At 44.3% G+C, this 27,528-nt stretch overlaps 2 protein-coding genes across 4 annotated transcripts in view; both read left to right on the plus strand.

Moving 5' to 3' along the window:
- The first annotated feature begins 803 nt into the window (after positions 1–803).
- On the plus strand, positions 804–8,371 carry YEATS4 (YEATS domain containing 4). Of its 3 annotated transcripts, none has more exons than XM_075931618.2 (7): positions 804–1,077; positions 1,844–1,963; positions 2,606–2,672; positions 2,775–2,869; positions 5,684–5,776; positions 5,857–5,944; positions 7,892–8,371. In XM_075931618.2, the coding sequence occupies exons 1-7, from the start codon at positions 1,027–1,029 to the stop codon at positions 8,059–8,061; spliced, it is 684 nt and encodes a 227-aa protein (XP_075787733.1). In that variant the 5' UTR covers positions 804–1,026; the 3' UTR covers positions 8,062–8,371. The 3 variants fall into 3 exon arrangements, with proteins under 3 accessions (XP_075787733.1, XP_006121639.1, XP_006121638.1); XM_006121577.5 differs by lacking the exon at positions 804–1,077 and adding an exon at positions 1,282–1,727; XM_006121576.5 differs by lacking the exon at positions 804–1,077 and adding an exon at positions 1,282–1,714.
- Positions 8,372–25,022: 16,651 nt separating this feature from the next.
- The window catches only part of FRS2 (fibroblast growth factor receptor substrate 2), a 98,553-nt gene continuing 96,047 nt past the window's right edge, over positions 25,023–27,528 (plus strand). Inside the window, exon 1 of the mRNA XM_075931650.2 lies at positions 25,023–25,274. The gene's annotated coding sequence lies outside the window, so the exon portion shown is untranslated. The remainder of the gene's footprint in view (positions 25,275–27,528) is intronic.

Below are 27,528 nucleotides of genomic sequence, written 5' to 3' on the forward strand. Positions count from 1 at the left end.
GGGGGGGGGAAGGGAGTGGACCAGCAGATTGGAAGTGGGGCTGGCCGGGAGGGATGCGGGGCGAGCGGGGCTGGGAGCCGGGGGAGAGAATTGGCTGGCGAAGAGTGGGATTGACCCAGGCGCATGCAGATCCGGGAGCACTGCCTGTCCTGTACACGGTCCTGGTGAAGCACGAGCAAGTCTGGCCCCGGGGATTCCCTCCCACCCTCCTCCTTGCATTGTTTTGTACTGCTTGGCTGGTAGACACGCTTACGCAGCATGTGCGTGTGTACCAGCCAGGCAGTACCAACTACGTTCTGATACTCCGAATAATAATAAAATGTACCTAATTAGAAAATACGGGACATTTTATGTGTCCCGTATTTTCTTAATTTTTTTCCCAGACAGAACCCTCAAATACCGAACTGCTTGGTTCAAAACCAGACACCTGGCAACCCTAAGTGCTGTGCTCTTCAAAACGGCATCCTCCAGGGACAACACACCCAGATAGGGCAGGGCAAGCCACCCCCACCAGCATCGTGCGGTTTAAAACCAGACACCAATGGCCAAATTACCCCTCATCAGCGTGTGGCCTCCAAGCACTCACTCCCCTGCTCTCCCCCCTCCCATCTCCAGCCTCTTCCACTGCCCCCTTGCTGCACGGCCCCACAGGTGCTGGACCTAGTAGCGCGGGAGAGGGGGGCTGCAGTGCCCCCGGCTTGAAGTGGCTCCTCAGGCACAGGCCTGACAGCCTGGTTCGGTGCCACTCGGCACCCCCCTCCCAGTGGGTGAGGCGACATGACGTCATGGCCCCGTGACTTCTTGCTCTGGGGAAGCCGGGCTGACCTCGCGCTGCACGGTGGCCGGCCTGGTGACGTAGCAGCGTCACCCGGAAACGGGGTCCGGCGGGCAACCCTCCCCGCCCCCCACTCGCCCGCTCTGGGGGGAGCCGGCCGGAGCTGCGCGTGGGCCTGGCCTCGCTGCCGCGGCGCCGGGGGCTGAGCGCGAGCGGCCGGCGCGGCCCCGGGCGGTTGCCCGCGCTGCAATATGTTCAAGAGAATGGCTGAGTTCGGGCCTGACTCCGGGGGCAGAGTGAAGGTGCCGCCGGGGGCGGGGCGGGACGGGGCCCGGGGGCGGGTTCCTTACTCCGCCGCGGGCGCGCTCGGCCGGCGGGGGCCTGCGTAGCTCCGCCCTGACCGCGCTCCCCGCCCGCCGGCGGCCCTGGCGCGTTCACCTCTCCACAGCGCGCTCCCCAAGGGCCAGCGCAGCAGCCACGCGGGCCCGGCTAGCGCCGGGGTGAGCCTCGACGGGGCCGCGGGCAGCGGCTCTCTGAGCGCGTGGGCCTGGAGCCCGCCTCAGGCGCTTGCTCCTGCCGGGCACCCGGGTGCCCTGTTGCCACCCCAGAGCAGCTCCGGCGGGAGCAGCCCCGCCAGGCCTGCTCAGCGGGGACAGGGCTCTGTAGTGCCCGGCGGCTTCAGCTGGAGGGTAACTCGGGCGCCCTGCTTCCTCTGACGTTTGGCGTCCCTCGAGTAGCAACCGGATTGGTTCAGCAGGTTTCAAACTCTTCATAACTGCTGGGCTGGAGGAAACTACATTTTCACCCTCCTCATTTTTGCCCCCCCCTCTACCACCGCTAGCTTCAACACTGGGAAACTGTGCAGATCTGAAACTTTAATTTCTCTAGCAGATGGAGAATCACCGATTTCACGATGGAAAAAATACCAGTTTAACAAAAGTGAATATAAATGGTAGTAGAATACCTTAGATTGAAGTAAAAATAACAGCTGTTGTATATCATGTTGTTTCTCAACATGATTGGTTTCCAATGGCTTCTGAGATGCTGATATTTTTTTCTTTTTTAAAGGGTGTTACTATTGTGAAACCTATAGTTTATGGAAATGTTGCACGATACTTTGGAAAGAAGAGAGAGGAAGATGGACACACGCATCAGTGGACCGTTTATGTAAAGCCTTACAGAAATGAGGTAGACAAAAATTGCTGATCGACCAAAAGATGCGAAACTGAACTACAATGTTTACCATTAATTACTTGGCTTTCTGTAGGCCTCAATCCTGCAAACACACTCATATTTAACATATTTCAGTATGTTCGTAATCACAGTGACTGCATGCCTAAGCACATGCACAATTGCAAGATTGGGGCTTCACCTGATAAAATGTAGCAAACATTATAATGACAATGTCATTGGAGACGTGCCACCAAAGGTCTTAAGCACTGTATCAGTGTAAGAAGAAAATAGAGGCACAACTAGAATAACTTATTCATCTGTCGTATAATACAGTAGCGATAATATGTACAAATGTAGAGTTGCCATTGGGGAAAAAAGTGTACGTAAGTGTTGAATAAAAAGTGAATTGTATAGACTGGTAGGTAGAAAAAAATCGGTTGCTGCAAGGATCTTACAGGGGAGAAATTAGATTGATATCCAAGATGTAGCAAAAGATGATGGGGCTTTTTTTAGTACTGAGTCTGCTTTTGGCAGATTACTAATGAGGTAAACATTTAACTAACATGATAGGTAGGTGGAGGCAAAGAAATAAGGAGAGAGACTGTGCAGTGTGTTTTTAATATTTGGAAATAATTGGCTACATTGTTTATATTTTAGGATATGTCTGCTTATGTGAAGAAAATTCAATTTAAATTACATGAAAGCTATGGTAATCCTTTAAGAGGTAAGCTTGTTTTTTGTTTTTATGGCTTGCACATATATTCTCATTATGTGGAAGCTAAGTCATCGGTGTTCCTGCCACTGTGTGTTTTTTCCCCCCCTGCAGTTGTTACTAAACCACCATATGAAATCACTGAAACAGGTTGGGGTGAATTTGAAATCATCATTAAAATATTTTTTATTGATCCCAATGAAAGACCTGTAAGTATATATTTTTGGCTTTTAACTAACTTTTATGTGTAGTGTACTATGCATTTATAAAACTTGGACATGGGATGCATCTGACCAGAAAAAGTTCTACTACTAAGACTGTCTATGCTGGTAACAAAAGGAGGACATTTTTGTCTTTCAGAGTGGTTTAAAACACCACCACTATCCTGCCCCCAAAAGACAAATGTTTGACAACAAATGCCAGGGTGAACACATGCAGGAGCACTCTCCTGCTGACAAAGCTAACTCATTAGGGGTGAAAGCATGGGGGTGGGTTGTTTTTTTGTTTGTTTGTTTTGGTTTTCTTGGCTTTTTTTGGTCCACAGGAGAGCTGACAAACAGTGGCTTTTTAGCCCTGTCACTAAAAGCTGGTAGTAGAGATAAACATGCTGAAACGTGGGCTAATGTCTTTAGGAGTACTAAGATCAAAGTAGATGACCTGGATTGTCTTTCTCTTCCTTCCCTGTCCCACATTATGTACGCTGCCAATTGGAAGCAGGAATCGGCCATCTCTATGGTACTTAACAGATTTGCTTAAGGGAAGGAGTGAAAGGGACAGAGTTGTTGGGATTTGTTGGTTAGAGCCACTGCCATTGTGAATCAGTAGAATTGGAAGGAACCTCAAAAGGTCATCCATCCAACCTTGCACTTTTAGCAGGATCAAGCCCATCTTAATCATCCTTAACAGGTGCTTTTCTCATCTGTTCTTAAAAATCTCCAATGATGAAGATTGTACAACTTCTATAACCAATATATTCCAGTGCTTAGCTACCGTGACAGGAAGTTTATCCTAAATTCTAACCTAAACTTCTCACTGTAATTTAAGCCCATTGCTGCTTACCTTACATTCTGATGATAGGATATCTTTTCTCCCTTTACCTTTTGAGAGCTTTTTTTTCCTCCCTCTTCATTTTAACAGCCTTTTAAGTACTTGAAAGCTGTGATCATGTCCCCCCTCAGTCTTTTTTTCCAGATCAAGCAAACCTAATTCTTTTATTGTTCCCTCATAGGTCATGTTTTTTAAAACTTTAATCATTGTCGATTGCTTTTCTCTGGACCGTCTCCAATTCTCCATCTTTCCCTGAAATATGGTGCCCAGAACTGGACACAATTGAGGCCTAATCAGCACAGAGTGGAAGAATTACTTCTTGATATTACATCCCAGAATGAGACTTGCTTCTCACCCCCCCCCCCCACCATTGTCACAGTGGACTCATGTTCAGCTTGTGGTCCACTATGACTCCTAGATCTCTTTCTGCAGTACTCGTTCCTAAATGGTTATTTCCCATTTTGTGTATGTGAAAGAGATTGTTCCTCCCTAAGTGGAGTAATTTGCATTTGTCCTTGTTGAATTTCATCCTATTTACCTCAGATGATTTCTCCAGTTTATCCAGATAATTTTGAGTTATGACCCTAGCCTCCAAAGCACTTGCAACCCCCTTCCTAGTTTAGTATCATCTGCAAACTTTAAGTATACTCTCCATCAGCAGTTTACTAGCATAAATATACTGAACAGAACCGGTCCCAAAATTTATCCTTGTGAAACCCCACTTATTGTGTCCTTATAGCATGACTGTGAACCATTGATAACTATTTTCTGAGAATCCATCCAGTTATGCGCTTGTCTTATAGTATCCCTATCTAACTTGTATTTCTGTTGTTTATTAATGAGAAGGTCGTGCATGACTGTATCAAATGCTTTACTAAAGTCTAGATATTCCACATCTGCTGCTTCTCCCTTATCCACAAGTCTTGTTATCTGATAAAAGAAAGCTATTAGGTTGGTTTGACATGATGTATTCTTTGCACGTCCATGTTGTTACTTATCACCTTATCCTCTAGATGTTTGCAAATAGATTCCTTAATTATTTGCTACGTTATCTTTCTTGAAACACAAGTTAAGATGACTTGTCTGTTGTATCCTGGGTTGTCCTTATTTGCCTTTTTCCAATCTTCTGGACTCTCTCGCCTGTCTTCAATGACTCTTCAAAGATCTTAGCTAATGGCACTCACATCATTTCAATCAACTCCTTGTTCTCTCCACATGGATAACCCTTGCCAAAGGTATATAGATATGCTCACAACCTGTTCTGTGGGAGGTGACAGGTAACCGACTAGGCCATTAGAAAAGAAATTTTTAAAGGAGAACTTAATTAAGATCTTGTTATGAGGTCCTCTTCCCTTTTACCATGAGAAGGGGTAATGTAGGTCAGGATTGAGAAGCACTTCCTAACTGTGATTTGGTAGGCATTAGTATGCATAGAGTTCTACATTAATCGCATGATCTTTTTTTGTGTTCAGGGCTTGTCTGTGTGGTAAGCTAGAGTACAGTAAGCTAGCATGTGAAACTATAGCATATTAGCTAGCTGTGCTGCAACATCCTTTGTAGACATGTCTATATCATGCTGTAAAGTGCTGTATGGTGCTTTGACTTACTGCTGTTATGCTATAATTATGTCTACATGTGATGTTGCTGTGCGGAAGATAATTACTGTAGATCAAACTTAGTTAATCTTACATTCTATTTTCCTAGATCCTTTCCAAATCCAGCTAATCACTTGCCTTCAGGATGCTTAAGTAGTTTTAACAGTTAATACTAACTTCAATTATTCTGTCAAAGCTTAAACAATATCAGAAGACAGGTTAAGTTCTTGTATTCTTACAGATTTTTAAAAATCCTATATTCGTGCGCAGAAAAAAGAGCACTGCATGTTTAATTCCATTCTAGTGTATCACTTGGTTTTTTTTTCCCATCAGAGTGGTCATATTATATTTTATTTATTTCGGTCTGTTTTCCTTGCACAGGTAACTTTGTATCATTTGCTGAAGCTGTTTCAGTCTGACACCAATGCAATACTGGGAAAGAAAACTGTAGTTTCTGAGTTTTATGATGAGATGGTAAGAAAAGAAAACATGTTAAAGGTTTTGTTTTTAAATAGTGGGATTGATGACAGCTGTGTATTTTTCTCCTCTATTAGATATTTCAAGATCCTACTGCTATGATGCAGCAGCTTTTGACAACATCTCGTCAGCTAACGCTGGGAGCTTATAAGCATGAAACAGAGTGTAAGTGCCAAATAACAATTCTAATGTTACACGTGAGTTTTAGAAGTTAAGATTAACTGTTAATCATTTTTAATTGTCCTTTTCTGCTGCTGTAAAGTGAAATTTCTATGTGGGAAAAGCTGTTTTTTTTTTTTTTTTTTAAAACATCGCTGCATATCTAGAGACTTATTTATTAATGCGAGTAATATACTAATTTTTAAGATCTAAAGATTTCAGATTTGCCCTTTTTTCATGATTATTTACTTCTGATAAATTCTGTATGGGGGCTGATAGAAATTGAATCCTTCATGTAATTCCTGTAAAGTCAAGAGAGTAACACAAGGAATTAAGTTGCCAATAGAGTTGAGGTGTGAACATCCCTCCTTCATATAAATGAGATATTAACTGAACTCAGATGAAACTTGAAATAGTAACATTAAATATTGTAATACTTACCCATTCATCAGACGCCAGCAGCTGTTTTTGGATGGAGTGAATAATCACCAGGACTCGCCGAACTGCATGCGCAGATTGCCCGAACCCGGCTCTTCCAGGTTACAATCTACTCGCCATAGGCGAGTAGATTGTACTATTTGTCGAGCCCTGATAATTACCATTACTTATTTTCTAAATAAAGTTCTTAAACTTTCATGCTCTGAGCACTTTAAGAGAACAAACCTTCATGAGTGACTTCCCTATCCAGTCTCTTTCCTAATTTTTTGTTTCCTTTACAGCCTACAATGCTTACTTTACATGAAGCAAGTGGTTGAGAGTATTATGGAGCTAAAGTGAAAATAAACTATGCTAGACAATATTAATACAGCTATTTGTCTTCTATTGTCTCCTTCAGATTTTGACTCTGATTTCCTATTTCCTTCCCATACACAGAGCATATAAGTCAAAATCTCATCTTACTGTCTACAACTCTACTGCTCTGATCTCTCCAGGCCACTAACACTTTGATTCTGTTCTCCTGTCTGTCTTTTAAAAATTGACAGCAAATTACATTTCAGATACTTTTGAGAGAGTACATAAAACTGAAAATCAGAAAATGCTGGATTCTAATATCAGCATTCCCCTTCTAGTGGTATTTTAACTTTCCTGCCTTAGGTATTTTACAGAAGAGGAAACTTATTAAGACTTTATTTCCACCATACATAAGATAAAATTATCTCACAAGAGTAGTGAGGATTATTTATTTACAGTAGGCATTCAGGGGGTGGAACGAGGGTGAGCGCATTCCTGGTGGTTTGGGAAGGCAATGCCTTCCCCTGCTTGATACCTTCCATCCCTGCTTAGTTGGATAATAGAAAATGTTTTTTTATTTTACTTTTGAGCATGTCGGATTTTGACACTTTAACTAAAAAAATGATCACTTGTTTCTACTAGGCATGCATATGAGTGATTTATTGCTGTACAGACCAAGTATTAGAGATGTTTCCTTATTTGCATTTCTCACAAATACTTGTAGAAGCAGATAGAGTAGAACTTTCTTGGGGGTACAAGCTGTTTAATAGTCCACAAATAGGAGAGGGTGATGTGTTTGCGATGGAGTGGAGATCCAGTGTTCTATTCAGATTTCGATTGCCCCACCAGTCCAAAAAAGAGAGAAGTGGGGAAAGTAAGTTCTACCAGTGTTTTTTGTGCATAAGCTAAAGATCTGGATTTCAGGGGATTTCAGTATTGCGGTTTCTGAAGGACACTTGTAAAGACAGATTCTGTGCCCCTGTATCTCAGAGACATGTAGAATAACTTAGAAGGCAGTAAGAGCCCAATATCCAGCCATGCAAATTCCAAAATGGGTTATGAAAGCCCTGGATTCTTTTAGGGCCCGTATATTACCAATAGTGAAGGTTCTGTGAAAACAGGTTCTGCCAGCTGTCATCTGCCTTGACATTTTGAATATTATATTGAGTAATTGCAGTTTTTTAGTGCACTAAGATTTTTTTTTCTTTGTCACTGTCCCAGTTGCAGATCTTGAAGTGAAAACCAGGGAAAAGCTGGAAGCTGCCAAAAAGAAAACCAGTTTTGAGATTGCTGAGCTTAAAGAGAGATTAAAAGCAAGCCGTGAGACTATTAACTGTTTAAAGAGTGAAATCAGGAAACTTGAAGAAGATGACCAGTCCAAAGATATCTAACAAGTACCAATTTGATGGACTAATGTAAATAAAGGGACTTGGATCATGGAACAAATGTTAAAATATTCCCTCAAATCTCATAGAGGGGACTACATAGTTTCATCCATGAATTTCATTTAAAAAAATTCTTGTGAGGCCAGATTTGTAGGTGAAAACTGTCTAGTGTTTAAACTACAGAAATATGTGCAGTTTTTATTTTTCTATTATTTTAAAGAGTGATTCTTTGAGATCAAACTTTTTTAAAAATTGCATTGAGTACTATATGGTAACTTTGTAATAAATCTCAGGTTACTGTGGTTTACCAAATGTAGTTTATCAGTTTTCCTACTCCATTTATTCTTTCTAAATGATTGTAGTTGATCTTTAAAACTGAATACTAACATAGTAGTAGCTTTTTCATTGTTGGGAATTTGAAAAGTCTCTGCCTGTTTTTTGTTTTGTTGTTTTTGTCTCCACATCTAGTATGATGAGTCAAGTTGAAGGGAGAGGTTAGAAGTTTTGATATGCAGGTAGATTAAGCCTGCCTGTTCAAAATTATATCAGAATTTCTTCTGTTTTCTGGTATTGGTATTAGAGTGAACTGGTAGAAATTCAGGAAGATGAGATTTTTAGCATAAACAGATCTGAGATAAAAAGGATCAGATTCTAAGAGTCTTTAGTACAGTTTCCTAGCAGCCTCTTGACCATTGATTCCTAAGTGAATGATAGGCAAACATGGAGACTCCCAGACATCACCAGTAATTAGCTATGTGGATTAATGTGAGACAATCGCCTATCATTCACAAGTAACTTGCTAGATGCTTCAAAGAGATGAATATAGTATAGATGGTCACATTGTTAACCTATCAATGTATGTAAACATACAAAAACAAAACCTTACTACTAATATGCCCCTAAACTCGAATTTGGGTCATTTATCCTGCAGGATGCTTAACCCTTTCTGACCAAGTATCACACTGCTTTAAACACACCAACCCCCAAATGCATGTTCCTGTCACCATAATGGAGTTGTATGCATTTTTGTGGGCACATCCATTATCCTTCCCCCCTTTCCCCCCCCAAACCTTTGTCCATAGTTTCCTGACACTTTTGATTACTTTAATAATCCACAAGGACTAGAGCAGGGTTGGGTGAAATATGGCTTAGGGGCCTGATATGTCCCACTAAGCTGCCAGATCTGTCCTGTGTACACATCATGGAGCCTCAGGCAGGCTCCCTGCCCCTCCCTCTTTCCCACATACTGCTTAGAAAAGCAGCTGTGGGGCCCTGTTTGTCTTCAGCTGTGAGACCGGGGGAGAGGGGGCTTTGCACACGGCCCCTACCACTAACATAATCCCATTGGCTGACTTCTGGCCAATTGGAGCTGCCAGTTTGAAGACCAGGCAGTGTGCAAAGCACCCCTTTTGCTCATGCGTGCAGCTATTAACAGACCCACATGGTCCCTGCAGCTGGGGTGAGGGCGGGGCTGTTGCAGGCTGGGGTCCTGCCTGCGAAACCTGCTGGGATGCTAGCTGGGCATCATCCAGGTAAGTCTCCCAGCCAGAACCTACCTCTGACACCCAATCTCTCCTTCTCCCCATCCCTCTGCCCTCCTTCCTGCATCTATACCTCCTCCCCGATCCTGCACCCCAGTCCTCTGCCTCAGGTCACAACCACCTCCCTCACTCAACTCCCTCCTAGACTCTGCACTCCACTCCCTTACTGAAAACTCCCTTCTGCATCTAACCTCCATCTCAGATCCCACACCTCCTCCATTAATATAATGGAAAAATGCAGTTCTTGATCACTTTCAAAAATCTTTGAGTGGGCCTCCCCCATCAAAAATCATTGCCCACCTTTTGGATAGGGATGTAAGCAACTAGTTGACTATCTGATAAACATAGGCTTATTGGGTAGTCAAGTTGACTGGTCGCTTACAATCCCCCCCCTTGCTTCCGCTGTAGCAGAGGTAGTGGTGGGGGGGAGCAGGAGCCAGTGCTGGAGGAAACCAACTTAAAAGCCGGTTCCTCCCAGCACCATTTCTGCGGGGGGGGGGAGGGGCAGCAGGGGAGACAGACTGCTTTTTGCTGCAACTCTTAACTGCTGTGCCTCTGCCTTTGAAATGGACTCTTGCTATATTTCAAAAGACAGGGTGGCAGCAGGAACCCGGTTTGCCACCTCTCCCTTTTAAATGTACTATGAGCCACAGACAGCTCTTCCTACATTTAAAAGGCAGAGGCGCAGCCGGGATAGTGAGTGCCCTGCCCCTCCCCTTATTGACAAATTCCACTGACTACTCGATTAGCTGATTAATCAAAATTTAACATCCCTACCCCCTGGACCGGAGAGTATGTTTAATGTGCTCTTGGATTCTGGAACAGTAAATCCAGTTTCAGAGGGTAAATATCAGCAATCTGCCTACAACATTTTTTAAAAACAAACATAAGAATTCCATATATAACCAAATGCAAAATATACGTCAATAATGGGTATTTCAGTAAAAGTTTTCTTTGCTTTCTCAGATGTAAAGGGGAGCTGTGCTAGGATTGAATTCCTGCTAGTAGAGAGCTATCCTAGTATGCAGTGGATTGTTACCCTTGGTAGCACTTCTTATTCATAAGGGAATAGGGAAAAGGAAGTGGAGGGAAATACATTTTATGACTACAAAAAATTTAAATACAGAAAATCTTAAATATGATTAGTTTTACATTTGTCATAATTTTTTTCCCATAAGCAAACTTCTTATGCCTAATCAGATTTTGGATCATGTTAAAGCATGTAATTGCCCATGCAAATCTTTCATTGCCAGTTGCACAAAATTGCTGTTTCAAATAAGTATTTTTGCATAGAACTACACCTTCCTCCTTTCTTTGAATACCTAGCCTGTCCTCTTAACCCCACTACCTGTTTACTTGCAGACTAGCAGACACATAACTTCTGTCCTCTTTATTCAGTCCTTACTCTATATGAAGTAAAGACTGCAGGACTTTGTCCACTGTGGCTGGACATACCTACCTTCTCAGACAAGTTCATACTTGAGGAGGCAAGTCCTGCTGCCCAACAAACTGGCTATTTCCATTTATAGTGCCATGGGTCAGAGGAGAGCATGGATGTGTGTCCTTGAGATGGAAATTACATATGTATATGTTCCCAGAGTATTTTGTGTGAGTGTACTGCTGTGTCTCAACTGAGCAGTAACTTATTCCAGGCCTTGCAAGTTGGTTTCATTTTTGGAGGAGAAATCAGTGAGGTGAAGTATGGGTGTTTCCTTAATGCACTTATTTATTACACAATTTATGCCCATCCTTGAACAGAGGAGGACCTCAACAATGCACAGGTGATTCCTGTTCAGAAATCTCAGCCCAAATCCCAACTTCCCAAGAAGCAACTTTGCACTATGATTTGCTTCCAGTTAAAGAAATTAAGCCAATCTCTTACCAGCTTTCTCCAAAGTACATGCATTAAAAAAACCTCCACTTTTCTTCAAAGTCTACACTGAGCTCTTGTTCAGAAAAAGAATTTATGTAACAGCACCATTAAGGGACTCCTAAGTTTGTTGCCTTATACTTTCCCTTATAAAAGATCTTAGAGCTTTTTTTAAAAAAAGAATTACAGCACATCTATTTCTTCTGAAATGCCATTTTCCTTCTATCAAGTGTCAGCAAAACTTTGGCAACATGCCACAACAGTAACTGAGCATGAACATTCTGAGAGGCCCACACAGCCTTTCCAGGAAGTAGAGGGGGAGAACTAGAGATTGGGCTTCCTGTGATAACCTTATCCACAGATTCAGCAAATGGTACCAGTATCCCATCCTCTTCTCTGAAGCCACCTTATGAGGAAAGAATTCTCTCCACTTTCTTGGGCCTGAAAGAAGACAGTGATTTGGACCATGCATTTCCAAAATACATGTCCAAGACCTAGCACCTCGTGCCAGTAACTCACTTCTCCCTGGGATAAGTTTTTTCCCTGTGCCAGCTGTGCTGAATACGTAGGAATCAAATCCTACTCAATTATGTGTTTGGGGGAAGGATTTGATTACAGCAGAACATAATAAGATGTATTACCCTTTTCCTTTTAAAAAAAATCTAGGGAATTAAAAACAAATGAAAATTCGCATTGGAAAGTCAAGCATTCAGCAGTTAGGAAACATCAGATCTAAGGTTGCAGATTCAACCTTATACCTGGGGGAATTCTGTGCCAAAAAATTAAAAATTCTGCTTATTTTATTTTGCCAAAATAACACAATAGAATCATGTCAGTTTTAGGGATTTAAATGGGTAACTGGTTTCCTGGTAAGCGTCACCCTTAGTGAGTGATGCTTACCATTATCCAGTTATTGGACAACTGGCCGAGCAAGAGCAGTCCTCCACTCATGTCATGCCACTCCAGCCAGGCCAGACTCAACACACCACAGATGGACGGTGCGCCAGCCGAGCTGGGCCTGCTGCTCCACAGTGAACTGTGTAAATGATAACATTTTGATTAGTTACACAGTTAATATTTTATTCATTTTTTATGTCTCTATTCAGTTTCAATTATTTTGGTAATTTATTTCAAAATATATCAGAAAGTATGTCTCTAACAATATAGACGAAAAATAGATTCTGATCATATTTTTTGACAAGTAGATTCTTTACTAGTCATATTAATATCAAACTTTTGAGTAATTCATTTACATTACAATACAGACCTGCCCCCGTCGAAAGCAGTGCAAAGGCTTTGGAGTTGGGTGTCAGGAGTAACAAGAGCAGAGGGAGAGAGATGGATCCTGGGAGTGAGCCTGGAGGTGTAGGTGGGAAAAGAGGTTTTTTTTTTGGGGCGGGGGGGATTATTAAGGCATTGGGAAGCCTTCCCATTCAGACCCTGACTGACCATAAGCCTCTCCCATTCAGTCAGGTGCATCTGACACTGTCCTCATAGCCCCTACACTCATGTGTCCCTGCAGCCTCCTCCTCCATCCCCATGAGTCACTGTAGCATCACCTTACCAGCTCCCGAGCCCATGCTACAGTTTATCTCCACTCCCCCACTAGCCATTTTGAGCCCCAGTCCAAGACACCCCCAACAGCACCGTGGGAGAATTCTGAAGCACTGGCCATGCATAGAATCCCTCCCCGCCACGGAAGCTATACTCTATCCTAGAAGTGCTGCTCTGGTGCCAAATTAGCTGGCTGTGTTCATGCAGCTGTCTGTTCTAGTACCACAGCAGCCTCTGGTGGGCAAAACTGGAACTGCAGCACTTAGGTAAAATTTATTTTTGGGGGGGGGGGGGAGACGGGGGAGGGCTTGTGCAGGCTCATGCTGCAGAAACAAAAACTAAACTATGAGGAACTGATGAATTCTGCACATCTGAAGAATTCTCCCAGGAGTAACAACCTCCATTCTGCATTGTATGTATGGCATTATGACAGAGTCTTCAATTTCATTATAATATGCTATTTTTTCAACAGGATTTGGACATAGATTGTGCTAAAAAAATTAATCAGGGTTGTGTAGTGAATGAGGTTGTTTGTAGGATCTCTGCTTTGTTTGTTCTACAATTTGGAAAATGTATAGTGAGCAGCCGGAGGATTGCAGAAAGAACATGAGCTCCCAAAATGATGTTGTAGCTAACAGGGTAAATGCAATCCTTGGATGCATGAAGACTATCAGGTAGGAACTGGGAGGTGGCATACAGTATTAATGAGGCTGTTATTGAACTACTGTGTCCAGTTTTATGTTCACACTTGATAAAATATATTGAGAAATTGGAAAGGGTTCAGAAAAGTGCTACATGAATGATCAGAGACCAGAAACACTGCATTATACCAACAATATAAAAACTCAATCTATTTAGTTTGAGGCACTTGGAGGGGGGGACGCACCGGCCCCGGGCGCACGGCCCTTGGAGGGGGCACCAGCCCTGGGCGCGCGGTGCTTGAGGGAGGGGGGCGCACCGGCTCCGGGCGCGTGGCGCTTGGAGGGGTCACCGGCCCCGAGCACGTGGCTATGGGGGGGCCCCCGCTCCCGGGCGCACAAGTGTCCCTGCCCTCTGGCGCCCGGCGGGCGAATGGCCACGCCCCCTGACGCCTGGCAACCTCTAATGGTTGGGGACCACTGCTCTGTGGAATGTCTCCAGTGTTTCTTGGCCATGTGTCTAGATCATAAAGATGTCATCAATGTAGCATAAGTAGAGAAGGGGTAAAAGGGCACGGGAGCTGAGGAAACGTTCTAAGTCAGCCATAACGATGTTAGCATACTGTGGGGCCATGCATGTACCCATGGCTATGCCACTGATCTGGAGGTAAAAGTTGTTCTCAAACTGGAAATAATTGTGGGTGAGAACAAAGTTACATAGGTCTGCTGTCAGATTGGCAGTGGTGTCCTCTGAGATAGTGTTTCTAATTGCTTGTAATCCGTCTTCATGTGGGATGTTGGTGTATAGAGCTTCTACGTCCATGGTGGCAAGGATGGTGTTATCGGGGAGGTTATCGATGTTTTGTAGTTTCCTTCGGAAGTCAGTAGTATCTTGGAGATAGCTGGGGGTGTTGGTTGCGTAGGGTTTGGGAAGAGAGTCTACGTAGCTAGATAAACCAGTATTGAGCGTGCCGATACCTGAGATGATGGGACGTTCGGGGTGTCAGGTTTATGGATTTTGGGAAGCAGATAGAACAATCCTGGTCGGGGTTCAGAAGGTGTTTCTGTGTGGATTTGTTCCCGAGGCTTTTTAGGAGATAGTGTAATTTCTTTTGGTATTCCGAGGTGGGATCAGAGGAGAGAGGTTTGTAAAATGTGGTGTTGGAGAGTTGTCTGGTTGCTTCCTGGTTATAGTCGGCCTTATTTATAATGACCACTGCACTCCCTTTGTCAGCTGGTTTGATTATAACGCCTGGGTTGTTTTTGAGACTCTGGATGGCATAGTGTTCAGCACGGCTGTGATTGTGTGTCGCTTGTTGTCGCTTGTGAATAATGTCAGTCTGTGCGTTGTTGCGGAAGCTTTGTATATAGAAATCCAGATTGTAATTCCGACCATCAGGGGGGGGGGGGGGGTTCCACATAGAATTATTTTTCCTTTGGTGTTGATAGGGGGGATCTGATAGATCAGATTGATGTTCATTGGTGGTTTGGAAATATTCTTGGAGGCGGAGGTGGTGAAAAAAGCCTCTAGGTCACCACAAAATTGTATCCAGTTTGTGGGGGAGGTGGGGCAGAAAGAAAGACCCCTGAATAAGACAGACTTTTCTGCTGGGTTGAGTTTGTAGCTGGAGAGGTTAACAATATTATCCAGTGGGTTGAGGTAGTTGCTGTTGTGGCCTGTGGGGTGGAGCAGTTTAGAAAGTTTATTGTCTTTTCTTTGTTGTAGGGAATAGAAGTGTGTACAGGCAGTCCCCGCACTTACGAACGGGACTTTCTTGCCCCGGAGGTCGAGGTGGCGGATTGCTGCCTGTGAACTCTGGGGTGAGAGAGCCCCGTTCGTAAGCTGCTCCCGGTGCCCCTGGTCTGCTGGAGACCGTCTCCAGCAGACCAGGGGCACCGGGACTGAAGCCGCAGCAGCGGCGGGTTCCCGCGCTTCTGAGGCTTTGCCAGAGTCGCGGGGAAGCCGGCAGCGGAGCAGCCCAGGCGCGCCTGGGCTGCCTCGCTGCCTGAGCCCCCCCGCGGCTTTGCAAAGCCGCGGGGGGAGAGGGCGGGGGGGGGGGGGGCTCGCAGACCAGGGAGACGCAGTGAAAGCCCCAGAGTACACGGGCGGCAGGACCGCGAGGTCCCGCAGTCCGTGTACTCTGGGGCAGCCCCGTTCGTAACTGCGGATCCGACATAAGTCGGATCCGCGTAAGTCGGGGACTGCCTGTATAAAAACAAAGGGAAGTTCTTGGTATTCCTTCATCTCTCCCACTCCTTCCCCTTTAGGAGTTCTGCTCTCTGGAATCCCAAAGCCATCGGTGGGGAATCTTTTTTTCTGTCACTGGCCATTGATTTGCAGAAAAAAAAAACATTTGCAGGCCACTCACCCTGGGGGGCAGGGCGTGGGACGGCTCAGGGCTTTCCCGCTGCACTAGGGAGAGATGACACTAAATAAAACAATGGGAAAGATCTGGCTCACGAACCATAGGTTCCCGCCCCCCATCTCTGCACTACCTAAACAGCAGTAAGCTGCATGAAACCCCATTCCCATCTTCCTCAGATCCCAGACAAGAAAAGGGGAAGAAATGGGGATAATTTCTTAAGCTTCTGCCCCTGCTAGTCTATGTCTGTGTTGCTTGGAGGAGAAGCAGGGGGAAGAAGTGGGGTGGGGACAGAGCTTGGGGCATAGGTGGTGGTGTTCTGACCCTCCCCCGAGTTAGGAGTGGTGCAGAGAAGAGTCATATAGAGGGAGGTTATGTGGCTGGTGTCCTCCCCTCCATCCCTATGTCTTTCCTCACCAATTACCCCTGGCCATTCCCCCATCGCCCCTGGTTCTGCTGAGCATGCTCCAGCTGAACCCAGGATATTAACGAGCAATCTGGGCTGACTCCTGGAGATAATGGAGGTGTGCTGCAGGCTGTGATAGAAGGATTGCTGACACTCCAGGATGTAGTTGCTAGTTAAGATTATGATGACCCATGAACCCCTGGCTCCTGATACCACAGGGGAGAAGAGACTGTGGTAACCGTGAGATGGCAAACTGCAGAAGATGGCTAAGAAGTGACCCAAAGAAACTTCATGGGGCATTAGTTGTAGAACCAGAGATTAGTTCCATGTGTTTTGGTAGGATTCCCATCAACCTGGTGGTGGGCAACCCCACCACTGCCAGGACCCCGTGTTGGGGACCTGGTAGAAAAGGGAAGGTTGAGTCCCCCAACCTTATGCTGCTAATCTCTTCAACCCTATTAGCTCGCATTGCTAGGCCACGTAGCCCTGATAGGGTAGTTATATTGACTCTTGTCATTAAGCCATGCAGCCTAGTATAGGACAAACTTGACAGGCCCCAAACATTAGCATCAAGTCTAGGAGAGGTCATTCAAATTCAGCTGCAAAGCTGTAATGCCCCTTTACATTCCATCAACTTTTGGGGGAGGGGTATCAGCCCCAAGAAAACAGGTCTTTAATGTATTGGGACTTAGAATAGGTAAGTGGATAGCTACTAAAATTATGTTTAAAAAATAATTTTAAACCTTTTTCAGATATCCTTTTTTGTTTAATTGTTTTGGCCAAATGCAGCACCAAACTTCTAATAGACATAATTGTAACCACAAGGCTGCAGTTTATTTCTGTTACAAGGGAATTAGTATACTGATAACTTAATGGCTTTGGTGTGTATCAATGGGAAATGCCATTTTGCTGTTACCAGTACTTGCCATCCTGAAATTCTGTCTTCTGATTTGTAAGTCTCTGACAAAAAAATTACTATGCAGCATGATTATATTAGTAACTGGAGACTTTCACATTTGTTTTAACACAAGTTCTATTTTGGTTAGAAAAATCTAAGTGAATCACATACAATTATTTTTTCATACTAAGCCAATTTTAACAAAAATATTTCTAGTAAGTATAGGTTGAACCTCTCTAGTTTGGCATCCCCGGGGATCTGACTGTGCTGAACCAGAGTATTTGCTGAACCTCGAGAGGTCCATATTGTCTAGCAGCATTACCAACACTTAAGAAAAACTTGCCAAATAGCCCTGCAGCACCTTGGAGACTAACAAAAAATGTAGATGGCATTGTGGGCTTTCGTGGGCACAACCTACTTATTCAGATGAAACAGCTATCAGATTAAGAAGTGGGTTGTGCCCATGAAACCTCATGACACTATATTTTTTGTTAGTCTCTAAGGTGCTTCAGGACCATTCGTTGTTTGTTTTTTCCAGTTACAGACTAACATAGCTACCCCTCTGAGACTTTTCAACACTTAGAAGACATTTTGGGATCAATTAGAGCTAAGTAACGACACAGAATAATGAGAACCAGGATCGGGGGCTGTAAACAAACTTTATGGGACTGTGGGAAACTTGGCCATACACATGGCCAACTAAAATCATGCTGGACATCAATGGTGCCGGACTAGAGAAGTTCAAAATTTACCTTAAAAAATGTGACTCTCTCAAATTCAAATAGTGAGAAGTACTTCAAAAACTATTAGCAGATACAAGATAGCAACTTCTTGCCTCTCTAGAAATAATTTTATATTTAAATAATGTACATATTTTTAAAACTAAAGTAATTGTAAAATTTTTTGAATTAAACCATGTACATTTTAAAAAATGGCATCTCATACTTTCAATACTATCAAGAGCTTGTATGCAGTTTTCTAGTGAGTAGAAAAACTACTAATTTTAAGCATGCAGAATTAGGCCCATGTTTAGAAGAGACAGTGATTTCTTTCTTTTTGTCAGGGACAATGCATAAACACTTGATTCAGTGCTGTGGAAATCTATTAGTTTTCAAGATTTCCACACATTAAATTTGTGGTCAGTTGGTACCAACAATTTACAGTCTTTTCCTTCTGGCTATTACAAAATTCAACTCTATGGTTTGAGAATAATTTAGTGAAATAAGAGATATTTTACTATATTGCTGAACAAATAAAAGTGAATAATGCAAGTGTACAATGACAAGTATTTGATTAATATAACTTTGGCTTCCAGAGTTAGTCAGCTGACTGTTTTGCATTATTTATTAGAGTCCATCATGCAAACATACTAGCTAGTCATTTAAGAGCTTTATGTATATGATAACTTAATGCATAAGCTTAATTGCTTCTGTACAGCTAGTAAAATGCTACTTCAAAAGGCAAATTAGAGTACTTAATCTTAACATTTCACAGATCATGCATACTTCCACAGGCTTCTATGGAAAATGAATGGGAGACCTGGCCAAACCAAAACTTATAGAATGTATACATCTGCAAATATAATTTCTCGGTGTGACTTCAGAGCAAGATCTGACCATTACACTCATTCATGTACACTTTCAGTGCAATTTTTAAAAAGAAGGAAACATAACATTATGAAGGAAACTGGGAAAAATGTTACTGGAGTTGGGGAGGGATATAGTTGTTCTTCACTCAGGATAAGAGTAGCACTTAAGCTCCATTTTTTAGTAAGATCGCTGAAACAATAAGAGTTAGTGCCTGAAATGCAGGCTATGTGCAAGGCCAGTAAGATACAGAGTTAGGTGAGTGGAGGGATTTTGCTGGGGGCTGAATGCAAACACAGTGGGATGGATATTGTTTGCATGGTCATCCCTAACAGTTCTGGTGTTCTGGGGCTGCAGAGGCAGAGGCAGGAGCAGTGCAGGCGAGCAGGGAGGCAGCGGAGATAGGGCCTGACCTTGTACTCACTGGTGGCAGTGGGAAGCAGGGTGACCCGGCCCCAGCCTGCTCCACTCTTTTGGCTCCCAGCTGCGTAACTCAGAGGGAGGGAGTTTGGGAAAAAAGCTGGACCTGCCCCACACTCAACGATGATGGGAAGCAGAGAAATGTGGCTGGGCGCGAGCGGAGCAGAGTGGGCTAGGAATCAGTTGTCCCACTTCTTGCTGCTGCTGGTGAGTATGGGGGCAGGCCCAACCCTTGTTGCCAGCACCAAACTGTCCACTGATTCTCTAGGTTATGTTACGTATGGGAGGAGGTTTGGGGAAATGAGTGAAGGTGTCCAGGCTCTGCACTCTCCTAAAGATGGCCCTGCTGGCTGTAGCCCCCATAACATTCCATACCTTAGCACACAGCTGGCTAGGGTATTTTAGTGCCCGAAATTTCATGGTACCCTACATAGCTGCGTATTTTGCATATTGGTAGGGACAGCCTTGCAGTTGTTAATAGCCAGATAGAGGCCTTGTCTACACTGAGAAGGTTGAATTTATTATGGTCAATCTTTTAGCACCCGATTTTGTGAAGTCAAAGTTGCATGTCCTCACTGTATGCAAGTATTTGACACAGTCTGAAATAGCACATCCCTGGTAGGTTGGCTGCTGTTGTTTTTGAGAGCAATACACCATGGGTAGCTATCCCACAGTTCTTGCACCTCTTTGCATTCTGGATTATGCTCCCAGTGCATACTATGACCAAAACTGTGCAGGGAGGTTGGTTCTAGATACATGTCATCAGTGTTCCATAATGTACCTTTCTCCTCCTTCCCCTCTTCGAAAATAATGGCAAACAGTCATTTTGCACCCTTTTTTCTCCGGCTTATCTTATGCTATTATGGCATCTGCAAAAACCCATCATAGATTCCATTGAGCATCAGAGCATTACAGCAATCATATTAACCATGGTAGAGTATATCTGGAGTATATTCAGGGTATGCTGGAACAAGGAAGAATCTGGGGAAACCATGAACATACTCTTCTGCACAGAACTTGAGATGAGTGACTGGCAAATGCTGCCAGCATTTGATCCTTTGAACACCGTGAAACACTGGTTCTGGTTGAGAGACAAGCAGACTGGTGGGACAACAGTGATGCAGCTATGAGATGATCAGCAGTAGCTGCAAAACTTTCACATATGTAAGGCCACTTTGATGAAAGTTTGTGAACTGTTTTCTCTGGGCCTGAAGCACAAGAATACCAGAATTAGACCTGTTCTGACATTAGAGAAGCAAATGGCAATTGTCCTGTGGATGCTTGCAATGCCAGCCATCTACTGGTCAGTTTAGAAGCAACTCAGAATAGGAGCTGTCATGGTCCAAGTAGCCAAGGAAGGAGCTCATGGATCACAAGGGCCGTTTCACCAAAATCAACATGGGATGCTCAGGAAAGGTGCAGGACATGCACTTCTTTAGGAACTAGGAATGTGAACATGTACCGTGCACACAATTAACTGATGAGTCTGGGCAGGCAGCACTTACTGCTTCTGTATCAGAGGCAGTGGTGGGGGAAGGTGGGAGCCCAGGTTGTGTGGTGGCTGTGCATACCAGCTCCCATGGAGCCACCTGTCTGACTAGGTTAGACCTCAGCAAAAGCAACATTCCCATTGTTGAGGTACCTGCTGTGTGCTACAAAATATGTGAAAGTAAGGGGGAAAGTTATATAGCAGGTTGGGAAGGGGGGTCAAGGCACAGCCCTTATCCAGTAATTATGAGCAGCCAGACACCAAGGCAATAAGGAAAGCACAGCAAGGGGCACTGCAAGTCAGAGAGGCTTTGAAAAACAGCTGTATGAATGGCCACACAGCAATTTGAGAGTCATGCATGTTGCTCTCAGTGAGGTGTCCCTGCATTCAGTGTGTTCCCATTCCCTTCAACACAAGCAATAGAGACCGTTGTTCAGAAATCATATGGTTTTATTTAGGAAATACAGTAGGGATAGAAAAGGAGTCCAGGGCAAGAGCTTCGGGGAAGGGGTATAGTTCCCTGTATGGTGTGTGCAGAAAGAATTTAAGTCCCACCCACCTCTTTAGCAGAGCCACACAGCAGCATGCCTACAGCCCTACCTCCTGGGGGTGGAAAAAGGTAAGCTAGTGGTGGAGGTCTTGGTAGGGTATGGGTGCTGAACCAGGCAGCTCTCTGCTGTTTCCAGGACTGGAGCTGGGGCCAGGGCTGTGTGATGGCTGCCTAACTGCTTCTGGGGAGGTAACATATGGTGGATGGCTACTCCTGGGGCTGGGATCATGGTGCAGCAGTCCCAGTGGAGACAGCCTGGGGAAGGGCTAAAGCTTGCAGCCAGGGCTGCATGGTGGCTGCTCCCAGGCCAGGGCCGCATGTGTAGGTGTCTACCTAGTGGGTCTTGCTCATGTACTATGGGTCTAATAAATCACCATTTTTGAGGTCTGGAAGGAATTTTCCTCCAGGTAATATCGGCAGAGACCCTAAGTTTTTTTTCACCTTCATCTGCAGCATAGGGCACAGATCATTTGCTGCTCTGAACTAGAGTAAAGGGTGAAATCTCTGTAGCTGGAAGTCTTTAAAACAAGAGTTGAGGACTTCAGTAATGCAGCCAGAGGCATGAGGCTGCAGGCAAGCACATGAGATGGTGGTGTGCATATGCATTTGATTCTTTTTTTGGAGGGTATGTCTACAACTGCAATTAAACTCATGGCTGGTTTATGCAGGCTTGGGCTAAAGGGACTATTGCAGAATTCAGCTTGGTACCCAAGTTCTAGTACCCTGCAAGGTGGGAAGGTCTTAAGAGATCCTGCTGAAATCAGAACCTATATCAATGGTTCTCAATTTTTCCAGACTAGCGTATCCCTTTCAGGAGTCTGATTTGCCTCTTACCCTAAGTTTTGTCTTCCAATGTCATTGCAACTATGCCAGTTTTGTCTTCCAATGTCATTGCAACTATGCCAGCTTCATACGGATACTTGATAGTTTCTCCACAAAGGAAAAAAACCCCACATGAGATGGATTGCTATTTGTAGATGTAAATCCAAAAGCATTTGTAGATATAAATCCAAAATTCCTTGCAGAAGTTGCAATTTGTTTTATCCCAGTCATTTTCAATTCTACTATTTTGTGTGGCCACTTTTGCTCCTATCAACTCTTCATTTAAAAATATCTATCCATTTTTATATTGCAAATGCACATGACAACTTCAGTCTCATTAACATGCTTGTATGCACAAGTAAATTACACAGAATACACGTCTATTGGAGTATATGTACTAGGGATGTTAGTAGCTAGTCGACTAACCATTTAACTGATAAATGATTACTTATTGGTTAATGGTCCTGGTAAACCACAACAACCCCTCCTCCCCTCACTTGCTATGCATTTAAAACTTGGACCGGCAGGCTGGCTCAGTCCCAGCCAACCAGTCTGAGTTTTCAATTAAGAACATGGAGGGGAAGATTGCCAGAGCAGCCTTTGTCCACAGGGAGCTTGGGCCCCCCACAGACAGGGGCTGCTGCTGCAGAGCAGCCTCTATCCACGGCGGGCCCAATTTCCCCTCGTGGACCGGCTTCCACTTGCCACGCTGTGCTGCTGTCTCTATACCAGAGTCAGCAGCTAGAGATGTAACAGTATAGTCGAATAATAAATAATGCTACTGACTATACACATTTAAATGCAGAGCCACAGCAGGGGAACTACTCCCACTGTGGCTTTGCATTTAAAATGTAGCAGGAGCTGGGTGGGTGGGCAGGCAGGCAGGCAGGCAGCCTGGATTGTGCCGGGTCCAGGACCAAAACCAGTGTGGCTCTGCATTTAAAAGGCAGTAGGACCCAGGCTGCCTACCAGCCTTGCTCCTACCGCCTTTTAAAGGCATAGATGGTGCATGGTTTGATCCTGGACCTGCCATGAGCTGGGACTGAGTCAGGTTGCTTTCCCTTATTGACTAATCATGTGGTGGATAAAAAAAAAAAAAAAAAATCTATTGACGACACAGTTAGCAAATTATCTACTTCTTAACATCCCTAGCAGCAGCACAGGGTAGCAGAAGGCTCCCCAGGAGTGGAGCCAGGAACAAACTGGCTTCTGGCCCCACCCCCAGGGGGCATTAAGTAACCATGTAACTGCTAAGAAATTTAGTGGTTACACTATTATTAAAATAACCACTTTCTAAAATCCTTAATATGCACACGCATTGTCTTACCATGTAAGGGTACATCTACACTGCAACACTATTTCAGGATACCAGGGTATCCCAAAATAGCTATCCTGCATCTTCACAGCAAGCCTATTATTTTGTGCTTGCTATTCCAAAGTCCCTGTAAACCTCATTCTATAAGAAGTAAGGGACATTTCAAAGTAGTGCTTTATTTTGAAATTTGGTGTTGTGTAAACAGCATCAAATGATGAAATAAGCTATTTTGAAATAGTATCAAATGTAATTTACGTAGCTCAAACTGCACATCTTATTTTGAGTTACGGTGCAGTGTAGATGCACCCCACTATAGTAGAGGGATATAAGTGACTAGTCGACTATTCAATAAGCAAATTCTTATCCAACAGTTGACTAGTGAATTGACTGGTTGTTCCCCGCGCTCCCTGCTTTTGAAACGTACAAGAGCTGGAGGGGGATAATTGAGTCCGCCACACGCCATGCTCCCTGTGGCGTTGCTACATTTCAATGGCAGAGGGGCCCTTATCGACTAATCGAATAGTAGATGCAAATTACATCAACTATTCGATTAGCTGATTAATCTAAATTGAATATAATAGAGAGCAGTATAAACAAGCTGCATGAAATTTTAGTTTGTACTGACTGTGCCAGTGCTTTTTATATAGCTTGTTGTAAAACTAGGCAAATATCTAGAGGCGTTGATGTTCTCTGAGAACCAATATGTACCCACAAAGGTATGCATACCTCAGATGAAAACCACTGCTGTACAGCACAAACAAACAACCTAGAAGGTAGTTGCAGGTGTTCAATTGCACCGTAGACATCCATTTTCACCATTCCTTGGGTCTCCATTTTACAGCTTCTCTTCCATCATCATCTACATTGTTCCTTATTTTCTTCCCATCGCCGTTTAAAAAAAGATCTTAAAAAGTTCTATTTTTACAGGCTTTGAAGATTAACTACTAAATCTTCTTGGTGCCCGTTTACGAGCCATGGGAAGGCAAACGAAACCCCGACTGCCCCCATCGTTTCAAACGTGTGAGATCAGAAAAGTCCCTGCAAAGAGCTGGATCAGGATCACCTTCGGGCTCCCTGCCCGGGCAGGGGCCTGGCGCGGCCACACGGCGCTCTGGTGCCCCGCAGCGCACCGCAACTCACGCGAAAAGAAGTCCGAGCTCTTCCTCCCTCTGCCGCTTCTCTGAGTTTCCGCGAGCTACGGGCTGCGCCCTTCGCACCATCGCAGCCACCGCCCGCCCCTGATAAGCCGCGAGAGCTGAGCCTGGCACTGCCCAGCGCCTCGCCGCATCTCGCTCCTCAGGCTGCGCCGGGAGCCTGCCCGAGCCCCGCCGCCCTGCAGCAGCGCCCGGCGGACGAGGGGGGAGGGGAAGCGATGGCTGCAGCGGGCAGGCTCGCTCCGCATAACGGCCTCAGCCCGGGGTTACGTGAGAATATGCAAATTAGGTCGGGGCAAACTGTTGGCCTGGGAACGAGGCCGCATCTACCAGCGCGTGTCCCCCCCCCCCCCACGCCAGCGGTACCCCCGACTCCTTCCCAGGGTCACTCACCCACTTCCCCTCCCCAGCCCGGAAGGAGTTGTGTGGCTTGCCCCGGAAGTTGTCCCGGGCAGAGTCCGGCCCAGAGCGAGGCCCTGCTGCTGCCGCTATCGAGAGTTGCAGTTGTTCCCGGGGGTGGAAGGACCCAGCGCCGCGGTCTCCCTGGCCCCCGGCGGCTCGGCGCGGCCCCATCCCTGCCGGTGTCGCGGCCGGTCCTGGGCTCATGGAGAATGTAAGTGCTGGGCAGCGTCCGGCCCGGCCCCTTCCTGGGGGTGTCCGCAGCTGTTTCTGGGGGCGGGGGGCGCAGCGTCCCGGGGCCTGGTCCGGCTTGGCTCTTCTGGGGCCAGCGGGAGAGTCTTGGGCTACGGGAGCTTCCACTCCCTATTGGTCCTGTGTTGGGCGGCCCTAGGGGAGAGATGTGCCGAGCGGGGGACGTGCTCCTGTCACTGGGGGTAGGGGGAGCTGATGGGACCTTGTATTTGGGGGTCGGGCTTGGGGCTGGAGAGCACCGCCCTGCGGGAATTAGAGGTTTGTGAGAGGAGGGGCGCCTAATCTGCTATTGCGTGTGTTACTAGTTGGGATGGGATGTTGTGTATTTGAGAATTTTTTTTAAGTGAGTCTTGAAAGCTGTCATGAGTTTGGGTTTGCTGGAGGCAGCTCCTGTGTCTGGATTTGATGACCATTTATATTCACCAGTTGATTTGCCTGCTTGGTCAACCTCATCCTGTGTGTCTAGTCAAGCACTTGCTTGCCTGTGTACCTATTACTGCTTCTGAAATGTGCATTAGTTATTGCATGTTCCTGATTGCGGTGTTTTTACTCCAGGATACTCAGTAGTCCTGCAACTTTTAAATTATTGGTCTTGAACAAAACTAATTCTGAACTCAAATGGATTGAAGAGTTAGTGACGAAATAGCAAAATTATATGATAGATGCAGTTAGGGAGGGGATTTTGAAAATGTTCCCAAAAACAATCGCCTGTGAGTGAAAATGTGAAAAGTTATACTAATTGAATATATTTCAAGTAGAAAATTCCCTTTTTGTAATCTTCTGCTAGGATTAGTTTGCTGGGGATTGGCCTCAGAAAGTTAAACAGAGCAAATGGGTGCCTCATATCTTGATGAATTATAGTAGACCATCAGGTGTGCTATGGCTAAGGTTTAGATCAACTTTTTCTTTAAATCAGCTGTATGACTTGATTCACTTTTGTAATTTGGTAAGTGCTATGTCTGAAACACTGAGTTTTAATCTCTTGAGAAACAGATTGGCTAATTTTAATCCTTCCTTTCATTGACAATCCATAGAAATTGATTATCATATTCAAGTATCACTTAGAATTGTATTTGGCACTTAATCATAGACTAATATACTTTTCAACTGTAGGTTAATAGTGGGAAGAATTTGGATTTGACATTTTCTCTGGTGTGACCACAATGTTTTGTAGTAGTGGTTTTCTTTGATTTTCATCTCCTAATGAATGACTTTTGTGAATATGCTCTTCTAAAACTTCTCAAGTCTCTTGACTGAATGCTGATATAGAAGTGATATCTAGCTTAATGTGCATATAAATTTTTTCCTGAGTGACTTATTTTGATTTTAAATATCCTTAAAATATTGTCATGGTACATTAAAATCCTGTTTTTGTGATCTGATGATTACTATGTAGTCATTTTTTCTTTGTGAGAGATGATGAGCTGTACACATTATTACATGTTTTTGTGGTGGTTTGAGATGCTCTGGTATAAAGAAATGTGAGTTTAGATCCAATACCTGTCCTATATTCTTACTGAAATCATCAGGAATTATGCAGCTTGACTCTCTCTATTTTCCTTAGCTGAATACTGCACTGAAAACATACAGCACTTTATACATATATTGACTTTTGTTTAAAAAGAAATTACCACTTCAGTGCTAATACTAATACATTTCATTCCCTTCCTTATTTGGCTTTTGATATGGATGTCACTCCTTAACTATCGCTTTTGCAGATCCAGACTAACACGACTACCCCTCTGATACTCCTTAACTAGCAACCCCTTAGTTTGTATGATTGTGTCAAGAAAAGTTGAAAACACTTATTGTAATAACATTTTTACAAATATATTAATTTAGCTAAACTTCTCTTTATGTTTGCTTATTTTCACATTCATTGTTTAATTTAAACACAAAGTGGTCAATTTAGTTGTTTAAGATTATACTGCCGTCTTTCTATTGACCATCACTTTGTAAGGTCATCAAGACTAAAGATTTGAAATAAGGGTGGTGGGAAGAAGTTTAATTTAGTTCTACCTGAAAATTTTCTGCGCTTGGTGGAATTATGTATCTTTTTAGAAAAGGACAGCCTGATCCTTCCCAGGGTCATCCTTCTGCACAGCTGCCGCAGTTACTACTTTGAAACCAAAAGTAATTCAGTACTAAGACTGATAAGTGACACATAACAGTGTCATCTGACATACATAGATAGCGAGAGGATTTTCAAGATGTAC

This window comes from Pelodiscus sinensis, chromosome 1 (assembly GCF_052426305.1).
Source record: "Pelodiscus sinensis isolate ZL-2025 chromosome 1, ASM5242630v1, whole genome shotgun sequence".
Lineage (NCBI taxonomy): Eukaryota > Metazoa > Chordata > Testudines > Trionychidae > Pelodiscus > Pelodiscus sinensis.